Raw genomic sequence first — 15,254 nt, 5'->3', positions numbered from 1 at the left:
GATAATGGGACACTGAAGAGATTCCTTGGATGTGCTTTCTCTGCCTTTTGGCATTTTCAAACTGAGTCTGGATTTCTGAAGTTCTCTTTAAATATTTCAGGTGACAGGAAGGCACAGAAAGATGAACATGTTATTTCCAGCTAGCACTGAGATCTGAGAAACCATTTCCCACTTGTCATGACTGTTTTCTTGGTGCTTGCTGAGAGATACTCCCTTTCTAGATATAAAGATATAAATGCAGACTATTCCATAACCTGTTTCTGATAGAGAACTAAGTCATATGTTATCTAAATTCTCTTTCATAAACTCCAAATTCTGTTTTCCTGTGGAGCAAGGTTCAGATTTTTATTAGTTCTTTGAATTTTCAATTGTCTTTTTTACTATTAATAAAATTCTAATATTTTAAAATGAATGTATTTATGGAGTGGAGTAAAATTTATTGTCTAAAGAATAGACTGACAGTTCAAATTTTGCATGTTTTTATTTTAATTTTTGATACCACATTATGTTGTGAGTTTCTGGCATTTCATCCCATTACTTCTCATGAGGAATAACTTTAATGAAAGTTTTACACTCTCCTGTGCCTTTTGGAAAGCGTGTGCATTAATTTCTTGTGCATTCTAAAGTGTGACCTATCAGTTTCAGGTGCTGCTTCCCTCATAAGCTGTAAAGTGTAATTGTGTTGCTAAATACCTGTTGCATTTAATCTCAAGAATGTCAATTTAAATGAGTTTGCAAAGTGCATTATGATCTTTTACAATAAGGACTCAAAAAGTCAAATTCATTGCTGGTATAAGATGAGCACCATCAACTAAAATTGCATTGGTTTCTACCAAAATTCCACCCCATTTCAGTGCAACGTATTGTAGTCAACCTTAGTTTTTTAGGAAAAGCTGGTAGCAAATTTTGAGGTTACTGTTAGCAATTAATTGGTTCAATACTAAGTTCTTTTGTCACTGTAATTTTAAAGCATAAGGAACAGCAGCGATGCTGTAGACATAATTATTTGTCATCTTTTACTTCTTTTTTCTTTTCAAGCCATTGACAAATCTTCTTGATCTGCTGAGATGCTTTTAGCTGTTCTTGCTTTGAAACTCATAGACATGAAAGTTATTTTTATTAAAAATGACATGTTCATATAACTTGTTAAAGGGAGTAGATTTTAAAATTAGTAAACAAGGACTGACTGAGACTGATACTTTATATTTGCTGCTTCAGCATTGCTTCCAATTTCTGTCCTTGTATTGACAGAACCTGAAAATCAAAATGTGATAGAAATGACCACATGCATAGAGAAATATCTTCAGGGTAGATCAGGGCAGTCCAGATCCCTGAAGTACACCGTGGTGCTGGGGGAGTGTGTTGTATCCACAGCACTACTCCACCTCTCCATCTACATGCACACAAACTGCATTGGGGCTTTTTGTGTCTCAGCAGGGACAGCAGCAGGAGCTACAGTTCTTCTTTGAGTTTATACCAAAGCAGTGGTAATCTTCACTGGACAGGGTTTTACAGGATCACCAGTGTCCTACTTTCTTTGAAGCACCTACCTATGGACAGTTGCTGGCCCTCACAACCCCTGGACATCACCAGGAGCTGAAGTGGCCTCTTGTCTCCTGCACCTGTGTATTTTTTACTCTCTTCACTCCTCCTCTGCCTTTGATGCTCAGCTGGGCTTGTTTCCAAACCAATTACATGTTTTGTCATGTAGAAATAGCACCTTCTGTACATTGAGCTGTATCCCAGATTTCATAGGAGAGTGTTTTTGATATTGGTTTTAGAGATCCACTCCTGAGATAATTTCTATTCAAGAAGCTGCTTTGAAAATATGCTAAAAATTGCCTTTGCTGATCAATTACACCCAGCTGTGGTTTGACCCACAAATGTATTTTGGTAAGAAGATTTAATTCTCTGGGAGATACTTTTGTACCTTCATCAAGCCCTGGATTGTCACAGAAGTGTCTCTGAAAGATGATGTGTTTCATGGAGCAGCTCTGCAGCCCATTTTTGCTGGAGCAGGCAGAGTTCCTCTTCAGGACTACTCACAAGGGGGATGGTTTGGCATAAAGCCAGAGGTGCTGAGATTCTTGGAATATTCCATGAAGAAACATAGAGAGATGCTTCAGACTGAGTTAACTGGAGTGGTCTTATTTAGGTGCTTTAACTCGTTTTACAGAAACCAAAATACTCATTTCAGTGCCAAGTTGTTATAGAAGGACTACATTTGCTTCATGCCCTGCTGAGAGATGCTGGCAGGAGCTATTATCAAAGACTCCTTTTCCCCTTAGTCATTTAATAGTAGCAGCTTCTCTTTTATTCTGTGCTCTCTGAGAGCAGAATAGGAAGTGATAATCTCCTTGGAATACAGCAGACACCTGTTTGATAAGTGGTAATTGCATTATTCCTGGAGGATTATCACAGTGGTGCTTGTTTCTTTGTAATGAAGCTCCACTATTATAAGCAGAGCAGAACTTCACTAGAAGATACACATTCCAGGTAAGAGAAACAGAAAATAGGAAACAATCATCCTTTTTAGAAGCTCATTTTTAGAAGTCATTAGCACTGTGTTTTCATTGCAAAAATCCAATTCCTCAGAAAATGATATCCATGAAGAAGAGGCAGCATAAAAATCCCATCAGTGTTTGAAGCATTTTTTTGGAAGCAGTTCTGCTAGCACAACTGCTTGAACCGTGCCAAGGAATTATATAGTGCTGGAAACATATCCAGGCACTTCTGTGCCATCCAAAGTGTTGTACAGTGTTGTGAAGTAAATGGCATCCCACCATAGACCAGAAACATGCCAAGTATTTGGCTGATACTCTTTGTGAATGCAAAGCAGGTCCCAAGGTGTATCTGTGAATATCTGTGGGCAGTATGTGATGTGGATGAATTGTTGTTAGTTTATACTGTTTACGATTTTTTTTTTGTTCCAGAGCTTAGAAACCTGTTAATGGTTTTGTGTCTCTTCTGAATAGCGAAAAATAAATGGTTTGAGATCCGACTCAGTAAAAACAAGTATTATACTGTCTATATTCTATGGCAGTTACATAGTTGCATAAAGAAAATACCAGAAATTTAACAGACTCTGTTGGAACATAAAAGCAAGCAAATAAAACAGGACAATTTTGAGGAAAAGACATATAGCAAGACAGGTTAAAACTCTGTTGGGTGTTTTTGCAGTTTTTATGAGTCTGAATCCATGTTAAGTGCAGCTGAATTTTTCATGTTAGAGTATCAAAAGTAAGAGTACACAGTACCACAAACCACTATAACCAGACTTCAAAGCATGTGGTCGTCCGCAGAGAACTGATGGATGAGTGGGCACTGGCCCTTTCCCATGTTTTCAGGTGCTAGAGGAATGCTTGTCCTTTCTTTTTAATTGACCTTTTCTTTTCTTTACCTTGATCCCTCTCTTGATGGATGCTTTGACTCCTGGTATTTGTTGTCACCCAAAGACAGTCTCTCTTTAGCTTAGGAAAAGTTGGGAATCCCAGTTTATCTGTGAACAACACTCTGTTAGTTGTAATTTATCTTGATTTAGTTAGAGAATTGTTTTTTTTCAGTTCCAGAGACTTTCAGGAATGTACAGTGAGTTATGACCTGTTCCCAGGCATGTGTGTTTTATAGATCAGTTCACACAGGTGTACTTATTAATAAACTCACTGGACCAATTTACATGCCTAAGTTTTAACCACTGAGTAATTAGCGAAAGCATTGCTGAGGAACTGGAAATTTGGGAAATGTGTCATTATTTGCATATCAGTATAAAGCAATTACTAAATTAAAGAGTGCACGTTGTGACAAACATGAAGCTCCTTTACTGTTGCTTTGTCAGTGCACATTAACATCAACTTGATGTGAAAGCCTGGCTTTCTCTGCATGAACTAAAAATCCTAAGGCAGAAGTACACAATGAATCACCCAGAGTTTGGAGGCTAGCACGCTGAATTGCCTTGGGGTTCAGACTGAGGAAAGAAAAAACTCATGTAAAAGACCATTGAGAAAACGTATCAGTGGAAAGTAATTAACTCAAGATCCACAATTAGCCTCATAGTCTATACTTAACTGTGTTCCAGGTCTTTCAGCGTTTATTTAATTCTGTTACCCTGTGTTTCAAATAGCTGCAAATGGCTTGGCAGATTTTTCATCCTTTTTAATATTTACAGTTTTTGTCTAACAAGAAGAATGAGCTCTGTAAGTGATCACGGGTATTTATTTCAGTCTCTCAAGTATATTTCTTTTTAGCAGAATCCGTAGTATGAGGAAATATTATTTTCTTTGTGTTTCCTTTAAATATATTTGTGGTTTGAAGCAACATTAAGTACTACAGTAGCTGTCCTTCTGCTTTAATTCCTAATTTGCCTAACTAGGCTCAGTCAAATGAGAAATAATCAAAACCAGGGATAATTTTAATTCAGCCAGCAAACGAGAGGGGTAGATGCACAGTAACACGGCTGGTGATTAACAGGGCCCGTAGCAAAAATTGGCATGTGTGTTCAACCAGCACACCAGGGCTGGGTGTTCCCAGAGCACCAGGCACCACTTTTTCTCAAGCTCACAAGAATCTCGTTGTGCTTTGTGGAGCTGCCTTTAGGGTGGTTGCTGCTGCAATGCCAGCATCCCTCGCCCGGTGTCTGAAGGACAGGAGTGGCCTCCTCACTGTGCCTTGGGTCTCCTCCAGCCTCCCACACCATCCTCAAGATGATTCCAGAGCTGCTTCACCATACTTCTGCCTTCAGCACATGTAAAGATCTGCCAGCATTGTGCCTTCCCACTGCAGCAAAATAAGATAAATATGCAGCAGCCTTTTGGAATTTTGGAGAATTAACATGGCAGTCTCTTAATCCTAATCTAAAGAACTTATCAAATTTTAAAACATGAGTAATAGTTCAGACACTTTTTTTTCCCTTCAGTTCAGAGCTCTATAAACTTTTGGGATCTGTGTTTTAACTCAATAGCATTCCTTTGTGATTTTAAGCTTCATTATAGTTCAGAGATCTACCATGGGAACACGACTGAAATCCTTGGAATGAATTTCCTACAACCTGTGTTGACAGGTTTAAATTACGTACTCTGACACTGTTCTTGTGGCTGGATTAGAAACTTTTTTTCAAGTTAAACCTGCGATAAGTAATTGTCACAGCGCTCTGGCACAATGCTAATGTGAAGTGACGTGTCCAAACTGGCCTCAGTAACATGAAGACCCCTAACAGGTGTGAGGGGTGGATCTTCCCATGGGCCCTGCTGAACTTCTAACAGGGGAAAAATAGTAGAAAAAGTGAAATGAACCTTGAATAAAGCTGTCAGCAGTAATTATCTCAACAACACTTTGTGAGGAGTTAAAATAAGCATTACTGATTTATAACCTGAACACACTCCACACTAGAGATGTTTTTTTCATCCAGTTAGTGTTTAAAATGAAACGTTGAATACCTGTCAAGATTTTTTCTTTTTATTGGAGATGCATAATGAAAATGAAGTTATTTTCCAGAGGAAGTTAATTTCAAGGGCTGTCAAATTTCTTAAACTCTTCTGTTCATTTTCCTATTTGTGCAATAGTTTAATAAAATAAACAAACCTCAAGCGTACTTGACTGTTTTTCCCAGCTATGCTATTTGATGTCAAAAGACAAATGTGGAATTACATCCACTTTTTATTGTTATTCAAGGAGGAATAAGAGCTTACATGGCAGTAGATGAGCTTTGGGTGTTTGATTTTATTTTTTTTTAGTACTATGTACGAACTTGGATAACAATGTCTAGTTGAGCAGTACAGACTGAAGAGAGCCCTTCGGTTCTGGGTAGTATATCTTTCTGAGTCAATTAATTGCACAGTACAAAAAAGCCCTTGTTTCAGTCAACTAAAAGAATGTATTTAATGGATTTGCTTTTTGAGTTGCAATGTACCTTCATTTTACATTGGGGTACTTGCTCTTTGTTGGTGTATTAACACTTGTTTTATGTATACTATGTATTTCAGTATGGATAGAAGTAGTTTTACAGTCTGTTACTACTGGAAAAATACTTGCTAACTTTTGAGAGAAAACAAGCCAGAGGACAAAGATCAATTCACACAAAATCTTTAATCTCTTGGAGCTTTAAACATAACTTTTAAACATGAACATGCAGGAATTCTTAAGTCATGTATCACTTTGCCTTTGTGAGATTATACATTGAAAAGAAGATATTTATTGAATACAGACAGTGACAAGTGATGGGTTTGGAAGTGTTGACCACCTGTTTGTTCCCAAGGAATTCAGTGAGGGTTTGTCTGAGCATAACAGGCTGCCCATGCACTGCTAATAATGTTTGGTTAAACACCAGGAGCTGCAGCCGTGGCAAGAACAAGCTGATATGAAAACTCTCTCATGTCACAGTGTCATTTTCCTTAAAATGATGAGATTTTGAGTATCCTCAGAAATGGCATGAGTTGCTTGGAAGTCCACCACCTCTTTCTTGCATGGATTGCTTTCTCTCTTTGGATCTCCAGCAAGGAAAGTGTGGAGCAATCTGATAATCTCTGGAGAACTGCAGAAGATTGCCAGAGTTCCCATACACTTATTTCCCCTGCTTCAATATTCACATGCAAGGACTATGCTGAATGCACTTAGAAACCACAATTTTATTCAACTGTTTGTTTAATGAAAAACTTCCTACTCTTGCATTTCAAGAGCGAAAACAAAACTTCACTCACTTGCTCTACCTTACACCCCTGTACATTTGGATTTTTCCTATATGCCACATTAATTGCTATATCCTGTCCATCATACAGATATTCCTTGCTTTTCCTTACTTCTTAAGACTTGGAAAAGATAGGTTACTTCTTCAATCTTGGAAAGCATAGGTTACAAAAGGAAAATGGAAATGTGAGTGAGTCTCAGCTGTGGGGCAGCCTGACCAATCTAGCTCCAATGGTAAAAAGCAAGAAGAATAACTTATTTTCTAGGTGTTCCAACTAGATTGGTTTATCATTTGTTTTGTCTTCTTACCTTACCTGCTGTCAGTGCACTTAGGCAATGAAAGCATTTGATCCCTAAAATACCTTGTATCCAAGTTCATCTAGTAATATCATGTACATAGAACATTTGATAGAAAAACAAGAACAGAAATGTCCCTTCTAGAGTTTTTCTTCCTTTTCAGAGTTTTTGTTCCTTCTCAAACTTCATATAATTGTGTTCAAAATGCAACATTTTTTCCTGTATCTTCAAGAAAATGAATCCATCCACCCATCCATCTGATAAATTGGCATTTATCATACTCAGGAAATTAGTTTATGCTATAATAAAAGGTCACATAACAGAATAGTAAATTTAATATGAAAATTGAAATGCTTGATAATGTTCCTTGCTCAGCCCTCTATCCTTATCCCTTCTCTTATCTGATAAGGGAAAAAAAAACCATCATGGTAATTAATCCAATGAAAAAAAGGATCAAATTATGGGAGTGAAGTTTTCACAGAGGAGACACCTGCCAGTCATTGACTATTTTGCTATGGGCACCTCTCTGAAGTTACTTTGAGTATTTGTGTGTTATGTGTATTTCTTCATTCTTAAGCCATGTATCAGTGAGCAAACTAGTAAAAGGAAAAGGTAAGCAACTCACATTTTGGGCACGGTGCAAGGGCTGTCACATGGAGTATTTGAACCAGGATTAGGTTTCAATCTGTAGGTAACACTGCATTCGTTTCTGATTGAGAATTTTTTGTTGTGATATATGTGTATTACAAACCCCTGTGTGTGTAGTGCAGCCTTCTAAGCAACCTTTAGAAAGAGCCCTTTTTATGGGAGATTTATGGGGGAGAGTCAAGTATCGGAAAACATGCTTTTTATTTTGTACACCAGAATTTTGTTTGCTTACTTTATCTCTGAGTATTAAAAGCAGAAAATGGATTTTTTTTCCTTTACCTCAATAGAAAATAATGCTGTGAGAGTTCCCCTATTTAGTTTCCTGCTGAAGCAGATTGTATACAGCCAAACATGATTCTGTATTAGAAGTTTAGCTATTTGAATAATTGGACTGATTCATAGAAGTTATACAGAAATTACATTTCTTTTTAGAATCTTTTTATATTAAAAATCCAGAAGGTTTATCCATGGCAGGGTTCTGGTTTTGGCTTGCCATTGTCAGGTAATGCCTGTTGCTTCACTTGCTGTGTGTGCAAGTGATATCTGGCATCATTTTTAGAATCTTCCCCTTAGTGCATGGATTAAGTAGTCTCTGAATTTCTGTTTGATGCTTTGTAAGATTCACAGTTTGACCTTTGAATTTCTGAGAACAAATTACTAAGAATCTCTATTTTATGCCAAAAAAAATGGTGCTAGAAAATACTTTGTCATGGAAAAATACCTCTCCAGTGAGTTGGAAAGAATTTGTCATTTGAGTAGTTTGAAAATAAAATTACCTCTTTACAGTGACTGAAACGGTTTCTCCTTTTCAGCGGTCTTTTAAACAGCCAAAAGCTGTTTTCTTTAAAATTGACAAATACTGGGTAATAGAGCTGAAGGCTCCATTTAATAACTTGCCCTGATCAACAGGTAAGTGTCTGTATGGTCTGATAGATGCATTAATGTACATTAAAGCAAATCAGAGTGCCCACACACTCCAAAACCTCAAAACCCTTACTGCTCTTGTAACAATCAAAAGCTTAACAAAGAGCACAACATAAACCAATATTCCTACCTTCCTTAAACATTATACTTGCTTGTTCTGAATAGTTCTTGTTTACAAAAAGCTTTATCCCTTTGCAGAGATGGGATCCCTTGATGGCAAGTATCCTGTGAATAGCACAAGCTCTCAATAACTGAGCATGAGGAAGAATGTCCTGTTCTTTACAGATTATTGCCTTAAGCCGGACACTTTGGGTGTCCCAGCTATATTTTGCAAGGCATTAGAAAGCTCCTACAGCTTCCTTCACTTTCCTCATTAGGTATGGTTGCCATTCAAATCTCTTTTGAGATGCTGTTTTTCTCCATCAGCGTGTGGCTGAACATGAGGAAGGCCAATTTGTCATATCCAATTACTCCTTTCCTGATGCAGTCCACGGAGCTTATAATTTTTGTATCAGCATTTCTCAGTGGTGTGAGTTCTGCAGCTGGAGTTCTCTGCTGGTATTGTTCCTTCATGTTCCTTCTACTGTTTATCTTTTTCCATATCTTCACTATCTTGATTAAATATCTCTGGACTGGTACAAGAGACTGAGTTTGTTCCTTCATTTGTAATGTCAGAAGTCTGCAAGAGTGGAAATTAAGTTGTGCCAGCAAACTCCTTCTAGAAGATACAAGGTTTTGAGATTGTGGGCTTGTTATTTTTCATATTACTCTGAGCATGAGATGGCAGCACTCTGGAATTACATGCTCTCAATGATTTCATTCTCTCCTGCAGACATATTTGTATCATGAAATATTTGGGAAAAAATAGTGGGTTTATATTGTTCGGAATTATATTTATAGAAGCTTCTACATAAAACTAATATAACATGAAGAATAATTTATTGTTTAAAGCATCTGGTCTCACTCCAGATTTGGCAAATATTTCTGGGTTCATCTGGGAGGTTGACAAAGAATCCTGCATGTTTGGATCAGAAAAGATGTTACTTAACTTTATCCCTCGATTGCTAATGCTGGCAATTGAAAAACAAATCATCTCACACTGATCATTTGCAAATAGTATTAGTGTCTTAGAGTTGGAAAGCACAAGTGAGCACCAGACTATTTCTTTCCTCTCTAAGTTGTTAGATTTTGTAGTGATCTTTCTCTTAGTAGTTAAAATCTATTTCAAGTAACCTTTTGTGTGCATTTTGTCCAGCTTGCACCATTACCTTTTTGAATCTCAGAGCTATTGAATCAATTTAGATTGTTTCCTAAAAGGAGACTCTCCTGCTGCCACTCTCCCTGAAATGTTTGAAATTTTGAATTTTATTTTTCTTCTCCTTAAAAGCTATAGGAAACCAAATAGGAGACTATTTAAACTTTAAATAGCACAAGCAGTATCTACAGAGTGTTGAACAAAAGATCTGGCTCTGGAGCTACTTTTTGCAAGTAATTTTCCTTATTTCTGATTTTATTTCACTTTCCACCTCATGTACCTTTCAGTTCTGAGACAGTTTGATAAGTTCCCTGCCTAAAAAAAAGAGTGATCTTATTTATTTTTGCTTTAGGGTATTATTTCTTTTTATAACCTATACCTAGCTTGTCATTCACTCACAAGTCCTGCAAATGCATTTTCAATTTCTTTTCTTGTGCATGTGGAAGCCATCCCATTAAAATTTTGGTACCCACATAGTGGTGACTTTCATGTAAAAAAAAAAATTCAGAAGAGTGACTGATTTTTGAGGGGTTTTTTTCACAGCCAGATGGGCTCATAAGCTAGAGAATATGGGTAATCAGGTACCCATGTAACTCAGGTAACCCTGTAACTCAGGCTACAAACCAGTTTTTTCAGTTATGGGGTTGGTATAAAGATTTTGTCCATTCCCATAGGAAGGTGGCTGAAACACAATGATAATTTATTGCAATGATAATATTCTGCATCTCTGTTTGGGAGGGGGCAGGTGCAGTATTCAGAAAGAAAAACCTCTCCTAGAGCAGTGTGAGATCTACAGTTCTTGCCACTGAGACACTTCAGTGGTGCTCCCATCAGTGCCTTGCATTCACAGTACTAGGAAAGGGTTTGTTGAGCTGCCTGGAATACAATCTTTTGCTTAGTCTTGGTGTTTTTATGATTTCCAAAATAAAGCTTGAGCTTTTGTGATGCTAGAGTCTTTCTTTGCAAGAGTACTCTCTATCTTTGAATGAAGATAACTTTATTCTAGAAGAATGTTGATGCCTCTCGTTTACTTTGGAATGAAGGCAGAGCTGCTATTTCTTTTGGGAAAAAAAAAAAAAAAACAAAACAAAACACCCAAAAAACTTCTCAGAAAGGGAAAGAAAAAAAAAGCAAAGGGAAGGGTGATTTCTCACTCCAGTGTGCACAAACCCCCAACATTCCAGCAACTGTCTGGAGAGTAGGATGAAACAGGCTCTGATGTGGAACCCCTTCTGCTGTTAGCTCGTGTTTGAGAGACGCTTTGACACTATAATATAGGGTTGCAAATTGGAATTGCAACACCCTGCAATTCGGCCAAGTGATGAAGCAGCACAATAACTGCCTGCTTGATCTTACCACTCTCTCTTTAATGTGCATGTAAAAGATACCGGGAGCCTTTCCAGGCATCTGTCAGGGGATTTGATGCTGTGAGAGAGGGAACTGTGGGCTGTGTGTGGTTAATGTGGGTGTTTGTGTGTTTTACCAGCATTTCATATGGTGTGATAACTACAGGGCAAAGTTTCAGTTTATAACAGTTGGGTTTTGTTTATTATTAAAAGCTTATAAAAATAATTGAAATGGTGGATTATGGCAGAGAATGCAGTTCTTATGCTCTTGTCACAGGAGTTCCATAGGTAATTGGTCTAGACCTGTGTGTCGTCTTTAATATTTCATTTACTCCAGAGTATTATAACTCACTTCCTTTAAGGGTGATTGCTGGGCTTTTTACACAGCTAAACTTGTGTTTAACCTTGCTGCGAGAATGTGACAGTAGGCTAGTTCAGACAGGTTAACATTCATTTGGTAACCAGCCTGCTTAATCAGCCTGCTTCAACCTGCAGCAAATTAAATCTCTGTGAGTTCTAGCAGACAAGTGAGAAAGTCACTCTGAATTATGTATAAAAAATAAATGGGGTATTTTCAGTGCTCATGGCAGTAAATGAAATTTAAGGCTTATGATTTATTCTTGGATTTTTGTTGAGAATGAGTGAAATGTATTTTACCTTAATGTTTTTACAGTCCAGTTAGGAGAGTGCTATATTTCTGAAATGTATAATGTAAATATTTCGTTCTGTGCCCTGCTAAAATACTAATAAGTTTTACAGGATCTAGGTGTTTTTCTGTTCTCTCTGTGCTTTAACTGAAGGAACCATTAGAAAAGAAGTTTTAAACATACAGCCAGGACTAACACATCACTGAAATTTACATAGCATTAAATACTTTATCACTGCCAAAACCAGTCAATTTATTTAAGAGCTACTCACGTTGTAAAATCGGTCCAGATAGGTCTTAGGTGCTTCTGAAATTGCTGTCTGTGGTCATCAAGCTTGCTTCTCCTGGACTGATGTGCTCTCCAGAAGAGGCAGGAGGCTGGGCAGAAGCTTTAAGTGCAGGGATGGCACAGGTGGTTCTGGTCACAGAGTGGCCAGATTCGTGTATTTTTAAATGCAATATAGGACCAGATTTTCAAATATTATTGCTGTGTGTTTGCAGGCATCATAATAATTTTGTCTTTCAAATGACAGTTGAATTTTTCTGTAGGTAGTTCTTAAAAATTGAGATTTAGGCATACAGCAAAGGGCAGAAGTGCTGTTTCTGTTGGCACTGGCTGCTGACCATCCATCTTGTGGACTGTGCTGACTGCAGTGTCACCAGTTTGGGCTGTGTGTCTTTGTTCATATGAGGAACATGGTGTGCATTGACATTTAAAGTGACCAAAAAGGAAATGAAATATATTTTTTAAGTTTCCAATGTGATTGTGTCTATTGCAATATCTGCTGATGAACAGATCTTTCAAAACACAATTTTTTTCAAGATGATTCAAATGTTTTTATTTACTTGTATCAGTGCTTTGCATCTTTAACAATTGCTTCTTGATTAGCAAAAAAAATCAACATTTGCATCATCAAAGCATAGCACTGTAAAAGTTGCCATGTACAGTAACATTTCAAACTTCAGTACTGCTTCAGGAGAAAAGAACAATTTTGGAGTTTGCAGTTCCATGGAATTTGTTTTGATACTCTGTGCATACACCTCAGTGAAACTCAACTGATGTTTCCTTGAATATTTTAATGTAAGGAATCATTTTAGTTTTTCAGGCTTCTTAATATGTGTTTAAATAATGCATCTTTAATTTGAATCTCTAACCACCTTAAACCCTCCCCCCAACCTTTGACTGAGACTGTGGCTTTAATAAAGAACCACTGCTTGCTTTGTAGATGACTTTAGCTGTGTCGGGACTGACTTTTCCTTGCCATCGACTCACAGTTGGAAGAAGATCTTCACCTGTACAAACAAGGGAGCAGTCAGAGGAGGTAAGGACATCTTCTTTGTGTTACCAGTCTGCTCTAGGAACAGGCAGGGACACCTCGTGGTGCAGTGGTCACCATCCCTCTTGTTGTGGTGGGTCAACAGAATTGCATCTTACAGCAATCCATTTACAGTTCTTGTAATTGTGACAAAGTGAGGAACTGGGCAAAGGAGTCATTAAAGAAAAAGAAAAAACAAAGCAAGCAAACCCCAGCAAAGCATCTGACTGTGGGAGATGAGACCTCAGCTCCTTGCACTAAAATTTTGATTTTTCTCCTTTATATGGGTATTCCAAATACCAATATAAAAGCCACCATTATGTGGCTTTTCTCCCTTTTTCTTATGCAGTTAAACCAACTCTGGTACCATTAGATGGAAAAACAGCATTAAATTTGGATAAAATTTGCTTAACTATGTGTATGCAGAGATTCTTTAATAATGCATTTTGTCACATAATATTTCGCTCAACCAGGCTTCTGTTAAAAATTACCTTTGATAATGCTGTATAAAATAGTAAATTAAACTGCAGTGTATTATGTGTATTTGTCACTGTGTGTGTATTCTGTATTTCACTGAAAATGTCTGAAATAGAAGCTTACAGTGGATTTTGGGTTTTGTTTTTATACAGCAATGCACTGATGTTCATATGGTTAGTGATAGTGATGGAGATGACTTTGAAGATGCTACTGAGTTTGGAGTTGATGATGGAGAAATGTTTGGAGTAGCTTCATCTGCCTTGAGGAAATCGCCAATGAGTAAGAGTTACAATTAACTGGAGGTTCTACAGCAGAGGTGAAAGCAGAGAGATGGGAGGGCTCTGCACAGTTAGAAAGTATTTTTTTATAGGAATGGTAGAATTGTTTGAATGTCACGTCTCATGGATGTATCAAGGAAAAATACTGCATACATAACTGGCAATTATAAAAACACCTTTCCCTGGAGGGAAATTTTTAACCTTGCAGCTGAAGAATAATAATTGAACTTAAAATTGATGTGTAGCAAATAAAGTCAGAGAAATTGTGTTCTTTATCCAAATGCACCTGTAGATAACTAGATTTCCACTTCCCTGTTTTGAAAATTCTAGATTCTAGTTTTGATTGTTTTAGTCACTATGCTAATCAAATTTCTCAGTGATTATTTGCCCTTGAATTATGAAAAGGATTGAGCAGGAGCAGTCAGTTACCTCCTACAAGCAATTCTTTCATACTCTTTATTTACTTTAGGCTTGCATTAGTGTTACTTCATTAGAAGTTTTTTAATATGGAAATAATATGGAAAACTCTTTAACATTTTCGATAGGAAGGGTCGAGCCTTGCAAGCTTTAAAGTAAGTCCAGAGTGCAAATTCTAAGCAAGTGATATATCACATTACACTGGACCTGAGGATTTTACTGTTAGGAAAACCTGAATATATTCATGAGACCCTCTGGAAATTTCTTGTCTTTCGAAAGGTTCATAGTCAATAGTCTGTCATGAAGTTTATATGGTTTCTTGGTAACACTTCAGTAAGCTGGGAACATGAAATACCTGTGAAGTGAATGTGTTTGCATATTACAACCTGTTTCCATAGAGTTGCATTTCTTTTTTTTTTTTTTTTTTCCATTTTTTAAGTGCCAGAAAATGCTGAAAATGAAGGAGATGCCTTATTACAATTTACAGCAGAGTTTTCTTCAAGGTAAGCTTAGCCTGTTAACTGTGCAGTTCTTGTAACAAACTCAGTTAAAGTTAGTAAATAATGAAAATAAGAATAAACCAAGTCTACACGTTTTCTTGTGAGATTATAGCATATTTAGACGTCCTAATGGAATATACCATATTTCGACATCCTAATCTAATTTATTTTAATTCTAACTCTGCTGCTAGAACTGCTTCTGAAATAAAATTATTTATCAGCCCAAGCTGGAGTGTTTGATTCTTTTCTTATTTATTTTGCCACTATGTAGTACCATTACTTAATTATGTAGAGGTCCAGAAGGATGAGAAAGACTGGCTGTATATGATAATTCTATTAAGATATGCAGGAACAGAAAAGCTGAAACTGATTAATATTGAAAAATAAATACATAGTTGCTGTAAGAGTTTTCACAATAGCAAAGTGGTTGGGTAAATATTGACTTATAAAAAACAGAGATATTCTGGATTTT

General features: G+C 37.0%; 1 protein-coding gene across 1 annotated transcript in view; it reads left to right on the top strand.

Moving 5' to 3' along the window:
* The window catches only part of FAF1 (Fas associated factor 1), a 152,582-nt gene that overhangs the window by 87,870 nt on the left and 49,458 nt on the right, over positions 1-15,254 (top strand). The window contains exons 9-11 of the mRNA XM_053985070.1: positions 13,021-13,116; positions 13,740-13,866; positions 14,722-14,785. Of these exons, the coding sequence (XP_053841045.1) occupies positions 13,021-13,116; positions 13,740-13,866; positions 14,722-14,785 (287 nt within the window). The remainder of the gene's footprint in view (positions 1-13,020; positions 13,117-13,739; positions 13,867-14,721; positions 14,786-15,254) is intronic.

This window comes from Vidua macroura, chromosome 9 (genome assembly GCF_024509145.1).
Source record: "Vidua macroura isolate BioBank_ID:100142 chromosome 9, ASM2450914v1, whole genome shotgun sequence".
NCBI lineage: Eukaryota > Metazoa > Chordata > Aves > Passeriformes > Viduidae > Vidua > Vidua macroura.
The sequence above is the reverse complement of the archived record's forward strand: the minus strand, read 5'-3'. Positions and strand labels throughout refer to the sequence as shown.